Genomic DNA, 19382 nt, shown 5'->3' with positions numbered 1-19382 from the left:
TCCTCATCATTGGGAACATAGCTGCTAAAACTTCCTCTTTATTCACATGGCTCTTAGAACAAATAATTTTATTGGATTTAGCTTGCAGCAAAGACACAGCTAACAGATTGCCTGACTAAACAATCTATTTCCATTTCAATAACAAGGATTACTTTAGGACCCCGCTGGCTGCTTTATTACAATGCATGAAATTGTTACTGTGATTATAAGGCAAATGCAAATTTCTTCTAAATAGGAGGTCATTTCTAATTACAACTCTGTGTTTTTTGTTTATTATGGGTTTTTTTTTACCTGGGTAGTCCACCTAAATCCCATTCAGCGCAGATGTATGGCCCTGGACGCAGAATCACCCAGAGGTCCAAGCTGGCTGCAAGACGAAGGTAGGCTCTAGGAGAGGATGCAATATCAGTGTAAAGGCTGCATTTGGTGAAGCCTATTTTTCAGGAGTAGTCATTTAAAGTGTCTATGACAGCAAATACAACATGGGGAAAGATAATTGCTCTTAACTGCAGGTAAATCCAAGGTTCAGCTGCAAATCAAAAATAATTCATTCTTTCACTCGATTTTTAAAAAATATATTTTTTCTTTGCATTGTGGGACAGCGCCTGCTTGTAATATTACTTTTGACAGCAAGCAGCACATCATAATCACGGAAGTCACAATCACTGCTCTGAACGGGAACGACCGCGCAAAACGTTTCCTCAAATAGAAAACACCTTCGCAGCAGCGTTACCATCAAAGGAGGACATCGAAGCTCTTTTGCAATACAACAGTGCCCCCTGGAGGACGGTCTCTGAGTGAAACCTCAATGATTCTTACTCTAAATCCAGCTGATCTTCAAAGTCAAACACCCCTTGCTCTGGCTCATGCAGGTTCCACGGTACATAGCTGAAAAGGGAAAATGTGACAGATTATTTTGTTTGCCTTCAGATCTTCAACTGCAGTCACTGTCAATAGCTCATCCATTTGATTTATCCTTCAACCTTCTCATGAATGAGATTCATAATATATTTGAATGATATTTGAATTGCCCCCCTTTCTTTTCCCCGCCAGCTATCTGACACTTCACACCCCTGTGCTCGGATGTTCATTCACCCAGCAGCCTGTTACATTGGGAGCATACGTTGTGAGAGTGTTGAGGCCACAGGCCTTCATCTTCAGCAGTCGGTCCTCCCAGTATGCTCTGGGGATTCGGAAGTAATGGACAGAGCCTCCCAGGATGCGAAAAGGTTTTCTCTCCAAAGTGAAGTGAGACGAGTCAGCTCTCAGACCCTCCACACGGCTCATTCTTCTTTCTTCAGGACGGTTCCTGTGGGAGCAAAACACAGTTAAAAAAGCTTTAGGTACTCACTGTCAAACAAGTACAACTGGTTTCAAAGCTTTAGAAGGGATTTGAGACATACTCCATTTTGCTGAGCTCTGATTATTAAAGACTACTATCTGTTCAGAAGGTTTCCTCAGAATCACTGTGAAAAAAAAGGTGGCTCTTATCTTATGTGCTATATTGTGTCTGTTATCTTTCCCGTTGTATTAATCATTAAAGGAAAACCCCACCCTTGGGTTAATGCTGGGTCTTTGGGGTAAAATACATATGAAAGAACTGGTCAGTTTAAAATGTTACACAGCTCTCCCTTACAAGTCTCCATAACAACAGAATGATACTGTTGGGATCTGTTGGGATCATCAGGTGAGACTTGGTAAACTGAAACTCACCTCAGTGGCAGTGACAGCCACATAATACAACCGTGTCAATGTCTACCAGCAAGTGAGCCAGGTTAAAGTTGATGGGTAGTTTAGTGACACTGAGAAGTAGCCAAGAAAATACATGTGAGCAGGGAAGTAGGAGTCTCGAAGGTCCACTAAGAGTAAACACTTCAATGTAAGTGGGCGGGGTTAATCCTGAAATTCATCCCCATGCGCGGCTTTAATGGTGAATGACTGCTTCTGCTGTCTGCTTTTGTCTTACCTTGTGAACTGATAAGCAATTATTAATGCGCCAGTGACGCAAAGCAGCAAAAAGTATCGTTGTTTTAAGGACAGACGGACGCCAAACACTGACGACTTTTCCATTGGCAGTTTACAACACGACTTCAGTGACTGCGTTTCTTTAGTTTCAGCAAAGTAATTTGTCCTCTTCGGAAAACCTCTGTTCGGTCTGTTCGGCCGACCAGACGACTCGGTCACTTAAACTTATGTTAAACACGTTACTGGTGCGTTTGACAAACATGATAACGCCAGTGAATTTAAGCTACAGCATTACGCCAGGATTCGGTAAACAATTAAACCAAAATACTACAGTCGCAGAAAAAAATAGTTCCCATTCAATTCTGATGCTAAAGTAGCCACTGTTTTTAAAGGTATGCCGCCCGAACCGTAGCACCCGACAGTTACGGTCCGTGTAAGGGACCGTCGCAAAGCTGCACTGCGGAAGAGAAACAAACAAACGAACAAATATTTTAAGTTATTACTTTAATTTTTTATTTTGAATAGCCTATCCCCCACCAGCATCATTGCAAATTGGTTTCACCAACGTTAATATTCAAAAGTTGTTTAATAAAAAAAATAGGAGCTAAAACGTGCATTCAACGTATCTTTTTAAACCCCAACCCTAGGCACCCATTTTCACTCAGTCAGATGACAACAAAGAAACAGTTGTCAAAACGTTGGGATGTTTCTAAAAATCCGAGTCAATCGTTTAGACACACCTTCTCTTTTAGCTCCTAATGTAAAAACTACTGTGATTTAACCTATATATTGAGCCTCTGGGTTTCAGACTTTTTGGCTTTGGTCATATTTAAAAAAAAAAAACAATGTTTCGTCATATTTTAAATGTCTTGTTCATGATTTATCTAAACTTTTTTTTTGCAAATACACAAATAAATCAATGTCTTACATTCAATCAAAGAGAAGAGGAAAAGGCCAGAGGCTGAAAACAGATGTGTGTCAGAACTTTGTTGTTTTCTTTCTTTCCTTCATCATCACATGACCCCTGCAGACCCTGCATATAAAACTGTATACAGAGACTATAACTTCCATGATTGACGACATGTCTGAACATGCATGTGTAAAGAGAAAATATGGTTTTTAAGTGCACGTTTATGACTGCGGACAGTAACTTCTCACCACATCACGTTTTTTCTCTGTGGTATGGTTACATTTAAAGCCACCAGAGGACACCAGAACATTTTTTTCTGAAAACTTTATCGTGGGGCAACATAACAGCGCACTGTATGATGCCTTCGTTTTCTGACTGTGTGAGAGAGAGTACTATCGCACTGTTGTTCTGAAACAACAATAGTTTCCCTTATCCACGGTGTTTGAGGCCTCCTAGCACCAGCCGACCCCCAATCGCTCTCTGGCCTGCTCAGCATCAAGGCACAGGAGTGACAGTGTTTTTGAGGTAACCTGGATTTTCTCCAACATTTTGGACATTCTAGTTGAGGCTTGGTAAGGTTCTGCTTTTGGTGTACTTTCTTAAAGGTCTTTGTCTTGTCTCGCATCTATATTACTATTACTGCACATTTCAGATGCTTAATTTGTTGCTGTTGTGTCACTTAGAAACAGCTAACATCATTTCATACAGTTCTGAATTTGATCGTCTCATCGTAACACACGCTGTATCTTTATTGACTTATTTATTTTGGTATCATGCTATGCAACTGTTCTTGCGCCTCCAGGTTTCATCTCAAAGTGAGGACAATGAACCGCTCGGGGGGTTTGAAGGCCGACTCATCTCAGTTCACTCTTGAGGGAGAGCCCTTCCACATTCTGGGAGGCTCTGTCCACTACTTCCGTGTTCCCAGACCCTACTGGAAGGACCGGTTGCTGAAAATGAAGGCCTGTGGTCTCAACACTCTCACAACGTAGGCTTTGACTTCATTTTGTTTATGCTTCAAATCAAAGGCTCTTGTACAAGTGAAGAAACTACATTTAAATGCTTACATACTATGCCTTAGGAAACAGTTCTCCTTAAAATGAAATACAAATGAACAGCATACAAGGATCTCTTGTGACACTGGGCCATATTGTAGCATAAGATAAGTAGAAACATTGCTTTTCTTAGATATGTGCCATGGAACCTGCATGAGCCTGAGAGAGGAGCATTCAACTTTCAAGATCAGCTAGACCTCAGGTAAGGTTCCAATATCCTTGACACCATTTCTGTTGGAATACTTTGTATTAGAAGAGCAAATTCCTGAGGAATTGTTACTTTTAAAGAGAACAGAACATGTCTGTGTCTCTTGCAGGGCCTATATCAGTCTAGCAGCAGAGATAGGTCTCTGGGTTATCTTGCGCCCTGGGCCTTACATCTGCGCAGAATGGGATTTAGGCGGGTTGCCAAGGTAACATCATCCACCTATTACTTTTAGAACATTTTTTTTTTGCATTTTGTGTTTGGGTGTAACAAAAAAGGCAAAAACCAAGAGCGAAGGGAACACTCACAAGGAAGCCACAACAGTGGACAGCGGACAGTCCGGTGGAGTACAACAGAAACATGGGTGTAAATATACAGAGTGAGCAATGGCTGATCACAACCAGGTGTGGATGGCAGAACAGTTCACTAAACACAAAACAGATGCAGGCCAAACACAGGAGGCAAAAGTAACAGAACGGGAGGACAAAATCTGTTTAAAAATGAAACAGGAAGTGAATGAAAAACTGATGAAAGGGAATAGAAAACAGACACTTTCAATTCACACGAACTGTGACGACTTTCACACCACTTGTCTTAGGAATGGCCACCCTCGATGACGAATGAAGTTGGTTAAATTTGATTAGCACCAAAGATATTCTCGTGTTTTTTTGTTTTCAGCTGGTTGTTGCAAGACAAAGACATGCAGTTAAGGACAACTTATCCTGGATTTGTGAATGCCGTCAACTTGTACTTTGACAAGCTTGTCGCAGTTGTCAAACCTCTGATGGTAAATTCAGGTCCCTGTATTTTTTCATCCATTACATTTCACTTCGAAAGAGTAGTTCAACATCTCACTGAGACACCATGTGCTTCTTAGTTTGAAGAGGGAGGCCCGATCATTGCGGTCCAAGTTGAGAACGAGTATGGATCATATGCTAAAGATGAGGAATACATGCCATTTATAAAGAATGTGAGTTCATAATGGCTTTCTTTGTCACTAGAATGAAATTGTTTTTCAATCGGATTGGTTCAGTGTTGTCTTGTAACTCTTGTAGTGTCTCCAGACCAGAGGGGTCAGTGAGCTCCTGCTGACTTCAGACAACTGGGAGGGCTTAAGATATGAAGGGATGGACGGAGGTAATAAAGACATAACAAGTGACAAAAAATGGCATTCCTCTATTTACTTTTGATTGCGCTTTCTTGCTCATTTCAGTTCTTAAAACAATAAACCTTCAGAGACTGTCGTTTGGAGCTATACAGCACTTGGCTGACATGCAGGTAAGTGCTGGTGACGTGTGGTCTTTGGCCATGGTAGCAGTCAGATGTTAGCACCCGTTGTTACTTACCTGTAAGTATGACTATGTTACCAGGACACGGTAATCACCAATACCGTGTCTTAGGATCTACAAGTACTGAGTTAAGTTTGTTTAACCTCTATGAAGACTGTGAGTAAGACAATCTTTAAAAGAAAATAGAAGAAATAACAATCAGAAGAAGCTCCTCCTAGTGCTCCTTAACTTGCATGAATTCAGTATAGCAGACTGTCTCAATCCAGTTTTTGACATCCTCGAATGAAAACAAAGTATATATAGTGTCATTTTACTCCTGCGGAGTAAACATTTTGGACTATTGTTATATTGTTACTCGTGTTTGATAGTACAGCATTTTTTGACCAAATGTTTCAAAGACTTGACATTTAGAAAGACTGTACGACTGAGGCACATAGCACCCTGTGCCTGTTTTTCAACAGAATTGGACGTTTTTACCCTTCTATTCTAAAAATGTTGCCCACTCCCCACTTCAACCGGTGTCAGTCACTGCCGCCACATTCGTTGCTCAGTCTGCCTCGCCCTGGCATGCTCTAATCAAGCTCAAAATCATCAGCACACAACCTCAGGACCAAAACAAGCAGAGGGACAAAAACTGCCCATCTATACTTAAACTCAAAGAAAGAAAAAAATAAACACTAAAACAGCGTTTTATGTTTTTCTTAAAGAGTAACTGGAGTGTTCTGCTGAGCCAGTGGTGCAAAGAATTGATTGCCTGCTTCGTCCATGTGTGTTCTGTTCCATGTAGCCTCAGAAACCTCTAATGGTGATGGAGTATTGGTCTGGGTGGTTTGATGTCTGGGGAGAGCATCATCATGTCTTCCACGCAGAAGGTACTGAAACACTTCTTGACCACTCTCTCTCCAGTCAGCGTTTATTTCTGACCTCTCGTGGATTTCCAGCATCACTCACCATTCTGCTCGAGGTATCACCAAACTCACGGTGGAGAATTTCGCACTGAATTTCCGGTGAATTTGAGCTGTTCGGCCAAACGGAACACAGACTTCAAACGACACAAGAGGAGCGCTGCTGCAGAGCTCAATAGCCCTTCTTGTGATATGCCATGACTCATGAAAATTTTCGACTCTTGTGCTGCCCCCTGACAGACATGCTGGCTGTGGTGTCTGAGATCTTGGAGAGAGGCGTTTCCATTAACCTGTACATGTTTCACGGTGGAACCAACTTTGGCTTCATGAATGGAGCAATGGACTTTGGAACCTACAAACCTCAGGTCACAAGTTATGGTATGATGGGAATAATCTTAAAGCTCAGAGATTGAGGGTTGAGGAAAGATGATAAATGTGTTTTTGGGCCACAAATCCCTTCTTTTTTTTTTTTAACGCTGGCTTTGTAAATGGTTTCTCGGCAGATTACGATGCTCCACTATCTGAAGCCGGAGACTGCACCACAAAATATCAACTCTTGAGGAATTTATTCCGCCAATACCACTGTGAGGCTCTTCAGCATCTGTGTGCTTTGCAGATGCACACTTAACAATCATTTTGTTGTTGTCATTATCCCGAATAACTAATTGAGGCATAATTAGCCTTAATGAAATGTTTTTTGCCAACTTGTGTTCCAGCTGAGCCTCTTCCTGAAGTGCCAGCTCCTCAGGAGAGGAGAGCTTATGAGCCTGTTTTTGTGCAGCAGCACCTATCCCTGTGGGACAGCTTGCACTTTGCAGACAAGGTACGTTACAGGTGGCAAGCACTTGTCTGGCGAGACAGCTGAAAAGGCTACATCCAAACCTAGAAGAGGAATATAGGGTCTGGTGTGGAGGGAGAGCTCAGGTCGAGTAGGGTGTGACGTCTGTGTTATCAGGATGTGTTTCTATCATGCAGCCCTACAGATCAGAAAGGCCGGTGAACATGGAAAATCTCCCAGTCAACAGCAACAACGGGCAGTCGTACGGTTATACGCTGTATGAAACCTCCATCACCAGTGGGGGAGTCCTGAACTCCAGGAACAACATCAGAGACAGAGCGCTGGTGAGGACATACAGAGGGATCTATAAAAAAAGAACATTTTTGTTCTCTGTTTACAATACTCCATAGACACACATATAATACTGTGATTCTGACTGTCGATGTGCTCCAGGTTTTTGTGGACAGACAGTGTGTTGGTTGTTTGGATTACAAGAATCACGAAGTCGCCCTCCCTGATGCCAAGGTACCGACAAGTTTGATCTGCGCATGTCATCCTCATGATTTGCATATCGTTCAATCATTTGGGGCAGAGGCAACAAAATATTGTACCATTACGTAATGCATAAGAAAAAAGCTAGCATGCCACCGTGCAACTGATAAGGTTAGTAGTCCTCATGTTAGTGACATGACACAAGTGTGAAAAAAAAGAGAGACTCAGTGGGGATTCTGTGAACAAATATGCCCCATGAGGTGAAGTTAATGACTAAAATCAATTTAAAGTAAGAATTTAAAGTAACAAAGACAGCCAATAGGATGACATCCGTGTGGGCAACAGTTGCATTGTAGAAAAGATGGATTTTACCCATTTTTTAAAACTTTTTCGAACGTAACAAAATAACATTTGAGCCTAAACTCAACTACAAAGTGACAGAAGTGCTTTAAGTGAAGTGTTGCCATGTTATCAACAGGATGTAGGTCAGAAGTGGAAAACCTATTGTCTGTGTTGTGCAAGTTTACTTTTCACAAGAACTGGGTGAAAGTTTAGTTCACAGAGGTTACAGCTACGCATGTTCATGTTCACACTCCAACAAGTGAAACTCTGAACTAAGCTCAGAGTCCAACAAATAAATTTGTTTTTAGTAAATGTGTTTTTAGTGCACGGCCTACGTTTTTGATCATTTTTTGCCGATTAAATCATATCAGCCAGCAGAGGCTTCAGTCACACAGTTATGATCACTCTCGCACTAGGTAACTTCCAAACGTCCAACAACAGCGGCTTAACATACGCCTGAAAGAAACTAAGACGACATCAGCGGCTGAGTGACCAAATTTGGTGTGGCAGCACTACTTCAGATAAAATATAACTTTGAATCTCACCAACACGGGTGAGGACCGAGCCGCTGAAAGCGCAGCTGTCTTTGTCAAGGTCAAAACAAAAGTTCCCCTCGTTCGGGGTCACGAATGCATGAGTGATTGAAGGCGCTACGTGTTACGGACTTACTGATACAAACTATTGTTAAGTTCATTCATAGAAATACCTAAAGGCAGCACACTTTCTCAGGGGGAAGGTGTTTTTTGCAAAAGTCTAAAGCTGAGCATGACTGAAATGGAGCTGCCAGACGGAGTCAGACATGTTGCTCATTCAGTACTTCCTGCTTCCATTTTCAAGCATTGGCTGTGCCGACTGCTGCGTGAAAACACCCCGAGGAACACTTTTAAACTAAATTTTTAGACTCATGACAGTATCATAGAGGCCATAGTATAGAAACCCTCACTGTTTTATTTCTTCTCTTTTTTTTTCATTTTCTAAAATCAAATTCAGTGCTCCTCCTTACTTTTCCATTCTGTGTGGGGGCATTCAAGCCCCCTTTTAAGCAGCTCTCACTTGAGCTTTTGAGTAATGAGTCTGCAAGTAACACTCTTTGTGTATCAAAGGGAGAGAGGACATTGGCCTTACTTGTGGAGAACTGTGGAAGAGTGAATTATGGGAAAGCTCTCGATGAACAACGCAAAGGTATTCATGCATTGTACAATATGTGCTCGGGCATTTATTTTACATAATTTCCTTCACTCTTGACCATGAATATCCACTGTGTATTTCTTGTGTAGTTTTTTTTTTTATACCTTTGCAGTGCATGGGAGAAGACCCTGTCATAACAACTCTGTTGAAGCTATAAAGCGACTATTCTAACGGCTGTTTCAAATTGATAATAATGGATAAACTCTCTGACTTTTGTGGCCCTGAACATCCAAAGAGCTGGCTTTTGGTCTGTAAACAACTTTGCTCTTCTTTTTATGCCGCATTGCATGCTGTTGCCTCATGGTGCGTATCGCAGGTATTGTGGGAGACATCGTATTGAATCACGCACCCCTGAGAGGATTCAGCATCTTCTGTTTAGATCTGAAGCCAAGCTTTATCAAAAGGTCTGATATTTGAATTGAACATTTTTCATCTTATCTAAGCACATCCATTTGTAGCATCAACGGACTTTTCCTCATGTGAAATAATGAGAGCTATTACTTCAAAATAGCTAACAGTACTGACATACACCTTGTGTTTTGCGAGTAGATGGGTGACATCCGGATTCGTACCTTTACTTGCTCGTCCAGTGGCTACACAATGATGTTGAAAGTGCGATTACAGTGTTAATTGAAATAAATGTTGATCTTGTTCTAGATTAACGAATTCAGGTCCGTGGAAAACAGACTTCAAGTCGCTGTCTGTCCCATCATTTGTCCAGGCCAGACTCTGTGTGGATGGCCCACCGAAAGACACCTTCATCAGACTCCCTGTGAATACAGCAGCTTATTGATTTGTGTGGTAAACTGCATCTAATAGGGCTAGAAAATCTACTGTTTTTTAAAAAAAATTTTGTATCACATTGTACATCCTTGTGTAATAAACTAGTGTAATAATTGTGGAACATGAAAGTATTTTTTTTTTTTCAAAAAAAGCATCCCATTTGGATTTGGAAAACTTTTTACATCTTCCATTTGTTCTTTGTTCATTCATAACAGTGTATTTGTCCTCAGGGATGGGCTAAAGGAGTTGTATTTGTCAACGGGCAGAACCTTGGTCGTTACTGTTTCATCGGTCCCCAGCATTTCCTCTATCTCCCAGGACCTTGGCTCAGAAGTGGAGAGAATCAGGTATAATCTGTAAACTGCAGGTGTGATTCATCTGAATGATAGTAGACAGGGGATAAGTCCCTTGTGCATCTTTTCAGTAAATTTTTTAAAATTTAAAACGTGGTTTCTTTTTTTCCTGTTCTCTTTCAGATCGTTGTTTTTGAGGAACAAAGATTGGATGACAAAATACTGTTTGCTGAAAATCCTGATCATGGAAAGACTATTGATGTTTACAAACTTCCCTTTTGTACACTGTTGTGAACACAGTGCAGAAACACACTGTCACACAATGCAGCTACACACATGAAGGGATGGTTTGTTGGTACTGAGATTAACTGTAAATTATCTTAAAAAAGTCCATTTAATAACTTTAATATTATCCAAATCAGTCTTTTCATGCATGTGTGGCAAAACGTTTTTGTTGCTGATTCGATTTTCTTGTGCCTGTCAACCATAAACTCTTGCAACACAATTCAACCTTCGGATTTGACTTTTTGTATCCTTTCAGTATGAACTTTGCTCTGCTTAGATATGACGAACTTTGAACCTTTGAGGGCGTGAAACACCCTCAAGGTCCCTCATTGGAGTGGACTCTTGTCCGTTACCCAAATGACGCTCTCGTATAAAGATAATACGCCACCTTCACATAAACTGTGCAGCACATAGCCCAGAAATACACTGAACACACTTAAACGCTGTGGAGGACTGTGGAGTAGGCGGAAAACCGATATTACCTTCAAAATAAAGGTAAATGTCTTTCATGTTGATTCTCAGCGTAGAATATATCAGGTTTGATATAATAATGATGTTATAGTGACCTTTGTTCGTGACAATAAATCGATTGATATGCAGTATAAGCCACACACGCATCCTGTTAATATGTGAGCTTATAGTGTGCCTTTATTCTGAAAGTAATTCCCGGATATGGCCGTGTGCTTTCTGTTAGCCTTACCTGAGAATATCGAAGATGTATCCGCTGATGTTCCTGTGTCGGCGGAAGGAGCGCTGTGTCATTCGGACTTGTTTCAGAGCCGACACAATGCCCTTCAAAGCGTTTCTCCTGTGACTGAACATCAAACAGCCGTGAAATGAATGGACTCGAAAAAGGAATGCACTTTTAAATGGGCGTATAGCTCTTGTATGCGCAGCACCACAATATCTTAGCATAGCCTGACAGAGTGAGCTGCCGAACTGAACTGAAAGTAGGTTACAAATTTAAGCGTAGCTAACTTTTACCTGTTTTACAAGTAAGCTTTTGCTTCCGCATCCCGACATGGAGCCATTTGGAGTTCTTGGCACCGTTCTGGGATGCTCTGCTGGTATTGCAGTGGGTGGGCTCGTGCTTGCTGCCTACAAACTTGGCATATTCTACCAGTTGTTTCACAAGGTGAGTGTTCACCAGTCTATATCCACATGAAAGCCTCTGCGCGTTTTCCTTTTCCTTTATATCCTTGTATTATCTTTCAGAGCAGCATTGCAGAGTAGACCCTGTGTAAATACACCTTCATTATGTGTCCACCATAAAAGAGTCACCTGTGGTCTCTGAGCTGCTCTACTTACGTAAACTTTGACCAACCTCGCGGTTTTTTTTTTGTCAGAGACCAACAAAACACTCTGATTGTTAGAGCGATTATACAAAGCCAAGGGGCAGATCCTCACCTTAGGCCAGGCCTGAACAATACAGCTACAGTTGTGAGATATGAAAGGCTTGCAGAGTGAAGATAGTGTGACAGCTGAGGCTATCATCTTACATTATAGCTAATCTAAGACAGAGTACTTTTCTAGTTTACACAACTGTTGATTCTTTTAAACCAGTGAGGCAACAACAACTGTTGGAATAATCATTTGTCTTTCTTCATGTCGCCCTAACTCAATTTAGACTGAGACAAAGAGCCCCCGGCACGGAGGTGAGAGTGTGGCAGAGGTCCTCCGGGCACATGGCGTCAAGTTCCTTTTCACGCTTGTTGGTGGGCACATCTCACCCATTCTTGTGGCTTGCGAGAAGCTGGGCATCCGCATTGTGGACACTAGACACGAGGCCACCGCTGTCTTCGCTGCTGATGCCGTGGCAAGGCTCTCAGGTGCAAACTCACAGCACACAAAAAGATGCACATGTGGTGTTTGACAGCGGTTATGGAGAATAGAGGATTTTGTATGTGTTGAAACCTTGTTGAGGTGTAAAGGCAGTAAAGGGCTATCCGCTGGCAGACAGTGTGCCTTTGTTTGGGCTCTAATTGATTTTTGGAGCGAGTTGACGGACGTTCCGCTGCCTTCTCCACCAGGTACTGTTGGCGTCGCGGCAGTGACGGCTGGCCCCGGTCTGACTAACACAGTGACGGCAGTGAAGAACGCTCAGATGGCTGAATCTCCGCTGCTGCTCTTGGGAGGAGCTGCTAGTACACTACTGCAGGTGGATTGTATTCAAATACTAACGTAGATATGATATGAATGCACAGATAGAATTTCTTTTTAAAAAGGAACTAAACAGTCCCCAGTTGGGAGCATCTTTTGCCAGATGCTGTTTGTGGCGCTTCTTGAACTGAGCTGTTTGTGGCACAGGGCAGAGGAGCGCTGCAAGACATCGACCAGATGTCTCTCTTCAAGCCGCTGTGTAAGTTCTGTGCCTCCATCAGGACGATCAGGGAGATCGTGCCCACGGTCAGGAAGGCTCTGGCCATTGCTCAGTCGGGAACACCTGGTCCTGTTTTCATAGAATTCCCCATTGACACACTGTACCCGTACCATCTGGTGTCCAAAGAGTTCGCTGTTAAGAACCCTCCCAAAGGCCTGATGGGAAGTATTGTGTCATGGTATGTCAGCAGGATGCTTAATGCTGTTTTGTTAACGTATAATAGAAGAAACAGAATGAAGTCGTACTGTTTGCAGATAGAAGATTTTACAGTTATTCAGTCTCATGGTTTGATTTCTTGTAAGGTACCTCAATAACCACCTTATGAACCTTTTCGCTGGAGCCTGGGAAACCAGAGATGTTTCTCCACTTCCTGTTCACATCCCTCAGGCCACAGATGATCAGGTAGTCCTTCTCCTGGTGTTAAACCTTTGATGGTACCTAAATGCTCTCAATGCTGTAATAACTTTAGTTTATAGCTACAGTACATCAGACATTTATGTTGTTGGATACACTGTGAAAAGGCATAAATCTGTTCTATATGTTTGCCCCCCCCCCCATACAAACCAGGTACAAAAGTGCATCGAGCTGGTGAGTCGAGCTAAGAAGCCTGTTATTCTTCTGGGCAGCCAAGCAACCCTACCACCAATGCCAGTCGATGATGTCAGGTGAAGGAAAATGCTTCGCTTTTTTTCCGTCTCTCACTCTTTACTAACCGTTGCTCTGTGATAATTAGGGATGTAACATCCCCGGTGGGAGTTTGAGGGGACAGACATTGATCCTAAAAGATGGGGACACAACACGTGAACATTTCAGTCTCTGCTTCAGAATCTTTACACCCTGATTGTTGATATTAGAAATGTTGTTTAAAAAAACAAAACACTCCCGATGGGGGAGCAGGTTCACCACAGCCAGGCGTGTTAGCTGGCTCGCCCAAAACCTAATGGGTCTGCTTAGATATAACGGGCATCAGTCAATAACAGTCAATTTCTTGTTGTCAACCCAGGCTTCCGTCTTCGGGCTCTGGATGTGCTCATCTTAAAAAAATGCACTGATCACCTGAGACTTTTATTCGTAAAAATACAGGGTATTAAAAAGTCTTAAAACGTCTAAAATCCAATCATTTAAATTTAAGGCCTTAAAATGTCTAAAAGTATCTTAAAATTTCATAAAATGTCTAAAATAGGATTTTGAAAGGTCTTAAAAATGTATTAACATTACTTTTATTTAAACAAATGCATAATCTAAAGATTTTTGAGGACGCTACAACATAACAACAAAAATAGAACTAAAGTACCTGTGCCCCCCGGTCAGAATTAATCAAACACAACTAGTTCTTCTTTTTTCTGTTATTGCTCCTTTGGGGCGTTTTGATGAAGCGGGGGAATCACCGCCGTTACCGACACACGCAAACTCAAATCTGACCACATATATTCTCTGTCATAGCGACGAGCTGCTGTTGCATATAAGCGACGTCCCGTTAACGGTGTGTTTTCCTCCGGACTCCGGTCAGGAAACGAGAGCAGTCTAACAGTCTAACGTTACATGCACTGACATGAAACCCTAACGTGATGATGTTGGTACACGATGTAAAATCACGTTACTGTGCACCACGTCACCTAATGTTACTGTAACTACTGTATTTTCATGTCTCCATTAATATGGCCCTTCACAATCCATCACTTTGTTTACATATAAGTGTTGCAATTCAAAAATGGGGGTGGCTCATCTCCATATATGAGTTCACAGTAGAGAGGCTTCTGGTGTTTTTAGATAGGTTCAGCATTTTGTATTCCAATGTGAAAGAGCTGTAAAAAAAAAAGTCCTATGTTTGGAAGTAATTCCGGGCCTCCGAGTTTCCTTCATGCCTTTTGTACTTTTTTGCCGGAATGGTTGTGAAATGGGTCTTAAATTGTTTTCATTATGGTCTTAAAAAGTCTTAAATTTGACTTGTTGAATCCTTCAGAGACCCTGAAATAGCAGGTTGTTTGAATCGGAGGGAAGAAAATGAAAGTCACTACAGCAAAACAACAATGGAATGTTGGCTGGAATTATTTGTTTCTCTGCCGGCTATTTGTGTCTTAACATGACCACGAGGTATTAAACTTTTAGCTCGATAATAAACTTTTAGCTCGATATCCCCAGAAGTACATTTAGCATTTACTGCATCTCATAACAATTTGGAAACGGCCACAAATCTAATGGAAGTTAAATTCATTGATCGAATATTCTCTGGTACTGTATAGAGACTTGCATATGTGCACGTTTTCCACGCACCGGCTACTGTATGGTTGCCATGGTAACAGGACACCTAGGTTACAGTTTGTTGTACTGTGAAAGCAAAGGGTCTTTATGGGCTTATTACACAGCTCAGCAGGTTAGGATGCTTAATGTTTGACCACAGTTGAGAGTCTTCGCTCCACAAAGGAATCAGTGCTTCTTACAGAAACTGTTCTGGAGCAGGTTATGTGTTCAGTGTAACCCCGGTGATCCAGGCCGGGTTAAAAAAGAAAAAAAGAGCCACCTCGCAAATTCTGACTTCAGGCTCAACACTCCCTTAGTATTGCGGCTGATATTAGTTTGGTCTTCAGTGTCCAGATAGCTTTTAAATGTTGTTTCACACAGGTCATTCAGCTCAAATGTTTCCTTGTTTTATAGGAAGGCTTTGGAGGATCTGGGTATCCCCTGCTTTCTCGGGGGCATGTCCCGTGGCATGCTGGGTAAAGACAGCCCCATCCACATCCGACAGAACAGACGGGATGCTCTAAAGGAGGCTGACGTGGTTGTCTTAGCAGGTCAGGCATACAGTTTTACTGTAGACATTGTGTTTCCACACATATTAAAGGCCTTATTTTCCTTCTGATGACTCTTTTTGTTGCAATTGATGTTCTCAGTTCAAAGTCCTGAAATGCAGCATGACTTTTATATCGTAGAGCATGCTCCCATCTGAAGTGAAGTAGCTGCTGGAGCAGGCTTTAACATACCAGATGCTGTTTCTTTGTCTTTTTCCTCTCAGTCATATTTTGTATGCAGTCGGTTCATTAGCATTTTTTTTAACTGCTCATTATTTAACTATGAAACTTTTCTAAATGAACGACTGAAGACGACAAATAGACAAAGGATTAACAGAGGATAGTTTCATGATTGATGATTCTTTTTACAATATAAACCCCTCAAATATTTTCAGGTTTTCAGGGAATAGCAAACTGCCCATGAACGAACGATGAGTTTTGAGTTTAGAAATCGGAGTTGCTCTACTCCTGTTCAAATACGATGAGAGACGAGTCTCCAAGAAAAGCCACAGGCTGACCATGAAGTTACCGTCACCTGTTGTGTTTTTGCAGGCACCGTGTGTGACTTCAGGCTGAGCTACGGCAGAGTTCTCAGCAGACGCAGCAAGATCATCGCTGTGAACAGAGACAAGTCCCAGCTGCTGAAAAACTCTGACATGTTCTGGAAACCAGCTGTAGCAATTCAGGGTGCGTTCGAGTTTATGGTTGAATAACAGTTTGGCTCCTCAGGTCAAAAGTAAGAACAAATATGCCATTTTTCTGTGTGGCATATATATATTGTATATATAATATAAGAGTGGGAGTACAATAACAAATACACCCATGAGGGGTAAAGTCTGGATTGTTTCTTGTTTTTTTAAGGTGACGCTGGATCATTTTTAGTGCACCTTTCCAAAGGGCTGAAAGGCCATCGCTGTCCAGAGGAATGGCCTCAGAGCCTCAAAGCTGGAGATCTGACCAAAGAAAATGCAAACAGGTAAGCTGAGGTGGAGATTTCTGGTCGATTTCTGATCAATGCGCATGCGTTAGAGCGATCCGTCCCTCCAAAGTCCTCCCTCTCCGTCACATAAAGCAGCGTACTTTTCCTCTCAGGGCCAAAGCCGACGAGAAGACCGAACACCACTTAAATCCCTTGAAAGTCCTCCATTTGGTGGATGACCTGATGGCTGAGGACAGCATCATTGTAGCAGACGGGGGAGATTTTGTGGGAAGTGCGGCTTACATAATGAGACCAAGAGGACCGATGCGTTGGCTCGATCCAGGTGAACTCCTGTAGACATCCCAGTTGGATCAAACTAATCAGACATTAGGTAGTTCATCTATTTGATTTATGGATTCCTTCTTTTGTCACACTCTCATTGGTCCTTGCTCCTGTAGGAGCCTTTGGCACTCTGGGAGTCGGAGGCGGTTTTGCCCTGGGGGCTAAACTGTGCCGGCCTGAATCTGAGGTAAGATGTTGCCGATGGAAGTTTTTTGTTCGTCTGGTTTTATTTCCATAACTCTGAATCCTTTTAGCAGCGGGATGATATTTCACACGCTTTTCAGGTGTGGATCGTCTACGGCGACGGCTCCTTGGGGTACAGCGTTGCAGAGTTTGACACGTTTACTAGACACAAGGTAAATACATCAGTCCCAATATTTGCATTATATGTATGAAACTCGTCTATCGGTGACAAACGTGTGACGCCTGTGAGACACAGTAGATAACGGGAGTCAGTCGGGTACGGTGAGCAGATGATCACTCAGCCTGGAGCGGATGTCTAATTATCCAAAGGTATGCAAGCACAGGAGCTGGCAGTTTTATTGCTCAGGGCACCTGTCAAGTTGTGGAAACTGATGTATATCAGGGCTCCACTTAAACAGCTCCCCACTCGCCTGTGGTAATTAAGCTCCGTGTCCACCACCAGTGCACATGGAGTCTGTCGACCAAATCACAGACTGCGCTCATGACATGCGGAGCAGTAAGAATCCGTTGTCCTCTCGCTGTGGGATTTACTGTCTTAGAAACACGCAGAGCAAGCGCCAGGCTGCATTTGGGTTTATGTTCTTCCAGCCACGCAAGTTTGACCGAGTTTGTGGAATAAAAGCGGTGCCGTGTCGATGTTTTTTAAACGTACTTTTCAGGGCTGACAGTTTCAGTAACGGCTGCCGTACCATCAGCATAAAGTTGCAAAAGTTGCTGTTTTTAACAGTTCAACTTAACTAGTATAGTTATTTTTTTTCTAACCAAACTGATGTCTAACAAAGGGAGTATCAAACTGTCTTTTTACTCAAATTTCAATCGGTTTTCTGTCCATCTAGATATCCAGGAAATTTTATGCCTTTTTAAAACAAAAAAAACCCCTTAAATGTCAAAATGTGTGTCATTTTCCTCTTTATCTTCTGATAATCCTGTTAACGTGTTTCCTTTGTTCCCCAGACACCAGTGATAGCCTTGGTTGGAAACGATGCGTGCTGGAGTCAGATATCCAGAGAGCAGGTTCCCATACTGGGCAGCAACGTGGCATGTGGCCTCGCATTTTCAGGTGCCCTTTCCTCCACAAATGTCGGCCTCAGGCTGTGATCGCTTGTTTGAATACACACAAACCAGAAACGTGCATCTCCTTGTTATTTTTGCAGATTATCACACCGTGGCAGACGGTTACGGTGGGAAGGGCTACCTTGTGGGACGGGGAGACGAGGACCGGCTAAGCGACCTCATCGTTCAGGTTCAGAGGGAGACCAAACAGGGCAAGGCCACGCTGCTCAATGTTCTGATTGGGAAGACCAACTTCAGAGAGGGCTCCATCTCTGTATAGAGCTGCTGTGTATTCAGGCCAACCACGTTTTCCTTTTCCTTTAACTTCGGCTTCCTTCGTATACTTCTGCTGTCAGTTTCTGTGAGGGATTCCAGCAAAGAAGAGAATAATGTTTAGCTCCAGCCTGTTCAGACCTGCTAATCCTTTGTGCCCTTAAAGCCATACTTCACTGTAAGAAGATAAATCACTTTACAATCCACTGATCTCGCACAGGAGTGCACATGAGTCACAATAACAGTTATGTCCTTCATCGGTACATTAGTCACAAATACCAGCTCCAGACCTGCCAGCCTTGGAACCTAAAGCTTTTTGTTGTGCTTCCTGCTACTTTCAGGTTCGTGTTGTGATACTGTTGTCAGACAGCAGCTGCTGCATTTTGAAAGGGAACGGGTGGCCGTTGAGACGCCGCCGCTCCGTTTAGGGACTGTTCCTCCTGCATTGTTTGACCTTTAAACAGCCCTTTACAAGCTTTGCAAACAAACCGGTGACTTGGATCACTCGTGAGAGAGGAAGATCATTGATTTAAGTTATCAGATGTGACCAATATGCCTTCCCCTCCCTGTTCTGACATGAACACAAAGCCTTTTACAGGTTTCAGGAAATCTTAGAGCTGTCATTTTCTGTATTAATTGATGATTTGAGATAAGAATTTTTTTTTTTTCGGACTGGAAGATTTCTTTGAATGTTGATGACTGACAAATAGTATGCCTTTCATTGTTTGATTGTATCTTCAAATACACTTCCGTGTATAGAATGAATATGTGTATGGTGATTTGTTCATGAATTAAAGCGCTATTTAATAACGACTTACATGCAGTGATATGGGTTGTCCTTGAGCAACGTGCACCATCCCTTAGTTTGCAGTGTGGCTGTTAAAAGTAAAGTGTTTAAATAGCCTGCGTTACACAGCCAAATCTTAAAGGGA

The 19382-nt window shown here is 42.3% G+C and overlaps 3 protein-coding genes across 6 annotated transcripts in view; 2 read left to right on the top strand and 1 right to left on the bottom strand.

The window, feature by feature from the left end:
- Positions 1-2348, bottom strand: part of LOC140314580 (beta-galactosidase-1-like protein 2) — a 363608-nt gene extending 361260 nt beyond the window's left edge. For all 3 annotated transcript variants that reach the window (XR_011917150.1, XR_011917151.1, XM_072392873.1), the window contains exons 1-4: positions 1967-2348; positions 1124-1309; positions 820-888; positions 292-387 (exon numbers count right to left, since the gene is read on the bottom strand). Coding sequence is in view for 1 of the 3 variants with exons in the window: in XM_072392873.1 (XP_072248974.1) it covers positions 292-387; positions 820-888; positions 1124-1309; positions 1967-2070 (455 nt within the window). In the remaining 2 variants the exon portion in view is untranslated. The remainder of the gene's footprint in view (positions 1-291; positions 388-819; positions 889-1123; positions 1310-1966) is intronic.
- A 955-nt stretch (positions 2349-3303) lies between these two features.
- Positions 3304-10715, top strand: glb1l2 (galactosidase beta 1 like 2). 2 transcript variants are annotated; one of them, XM_072392876.1, is made up of 19 exons: positions 3304-3447; positions 3678-3863; positions 4064-4132; positions 4248-4343; positions 4814-4922; positions 5013-5105; positions 5191-5272; positions 5349-5413; positions 6212-6296; positions 6570-6707; positions 6833-6913; positions 7046-7152; positions 7305-7451; positions 7561-7632; positions 9045-9123; positions 9446-9533; positions 9787-9901; positions 10143-10259; positions 10389-10715. In XM_072392876.1, exons 2-19 carry the CDS (start codon positions 3700-3702, stop codon positions 10497-10499), a joined length of 1818 nt encoding a protein of 605 aa, XP_072248977.1. In that variant the 5' UTR covers positions 3304-3447; positions 3678-3699; the 3' UTR covers positions 10500-10715. The 2 variants fall into 2 exon arrangements, with proteins under 2 accessions (XP_072248977.1, XP_072248978.1); XM_072392877.1 differs by lacking the exon at positions 10389-10715 and having other exon boundaries at positions 9787-9930; positions 10143-10229.
- Positions 10716-10886: 171 nt separating this feature from the next.
- Positions 10887-19263, top strand: ilvbl (ilvB (bacterial acetolactate synthase)-like). The gene is made up of 15 exons (XM_072392874.1): positions 10887-10985; positions 11487-11625; positions 12118-12319; positions 12521-12648; positions 12798-13048; positions 13173-13272; positions 13438-13535; positions 15526-15662; positions 16212-16346; positions 16521-16635; positions 16752-16921; positions 17037-17107; positions 17205-17276; positions 18079-18184; positions 18279-19263. The coding sequence occupies exons 2-15, from the start codon at positions 11512-11514 to the stop codon at positions 18455-18457; spliced, it is 1878 nt and encodes a 625-aa protein (XP_072248975.1). The 5' UTR covers positions 10887-10985; positions 11487-11511; the 3' UTR covers positions 18458-19263.
- Positions 19264-19382: the final 119 nt, after the last annotated feature.

The sequence above is a fragment of the Leuresthes tenuis genome, unplaced genomic scaffold, assembly GCF_036924035.1.
Source record: "Leuresthes tenuis unplaced genomic scaffold, fLeuTen1.0.hap1 SCAF_9, whole genome shotgun sequence".
Classification (NCBI taxonomy): domain Eukaryota; kingdom Metazoa; phylum Chordata; class Actinopteri; order Atheriniformes; family Atherinopsidae; genus Leuresthes; species Leuresthes tenuis.
Note: the sequence above shows the minus strand (reverse complement) of the source record. Positions and strands in the feature narration are given on the sequence as shown.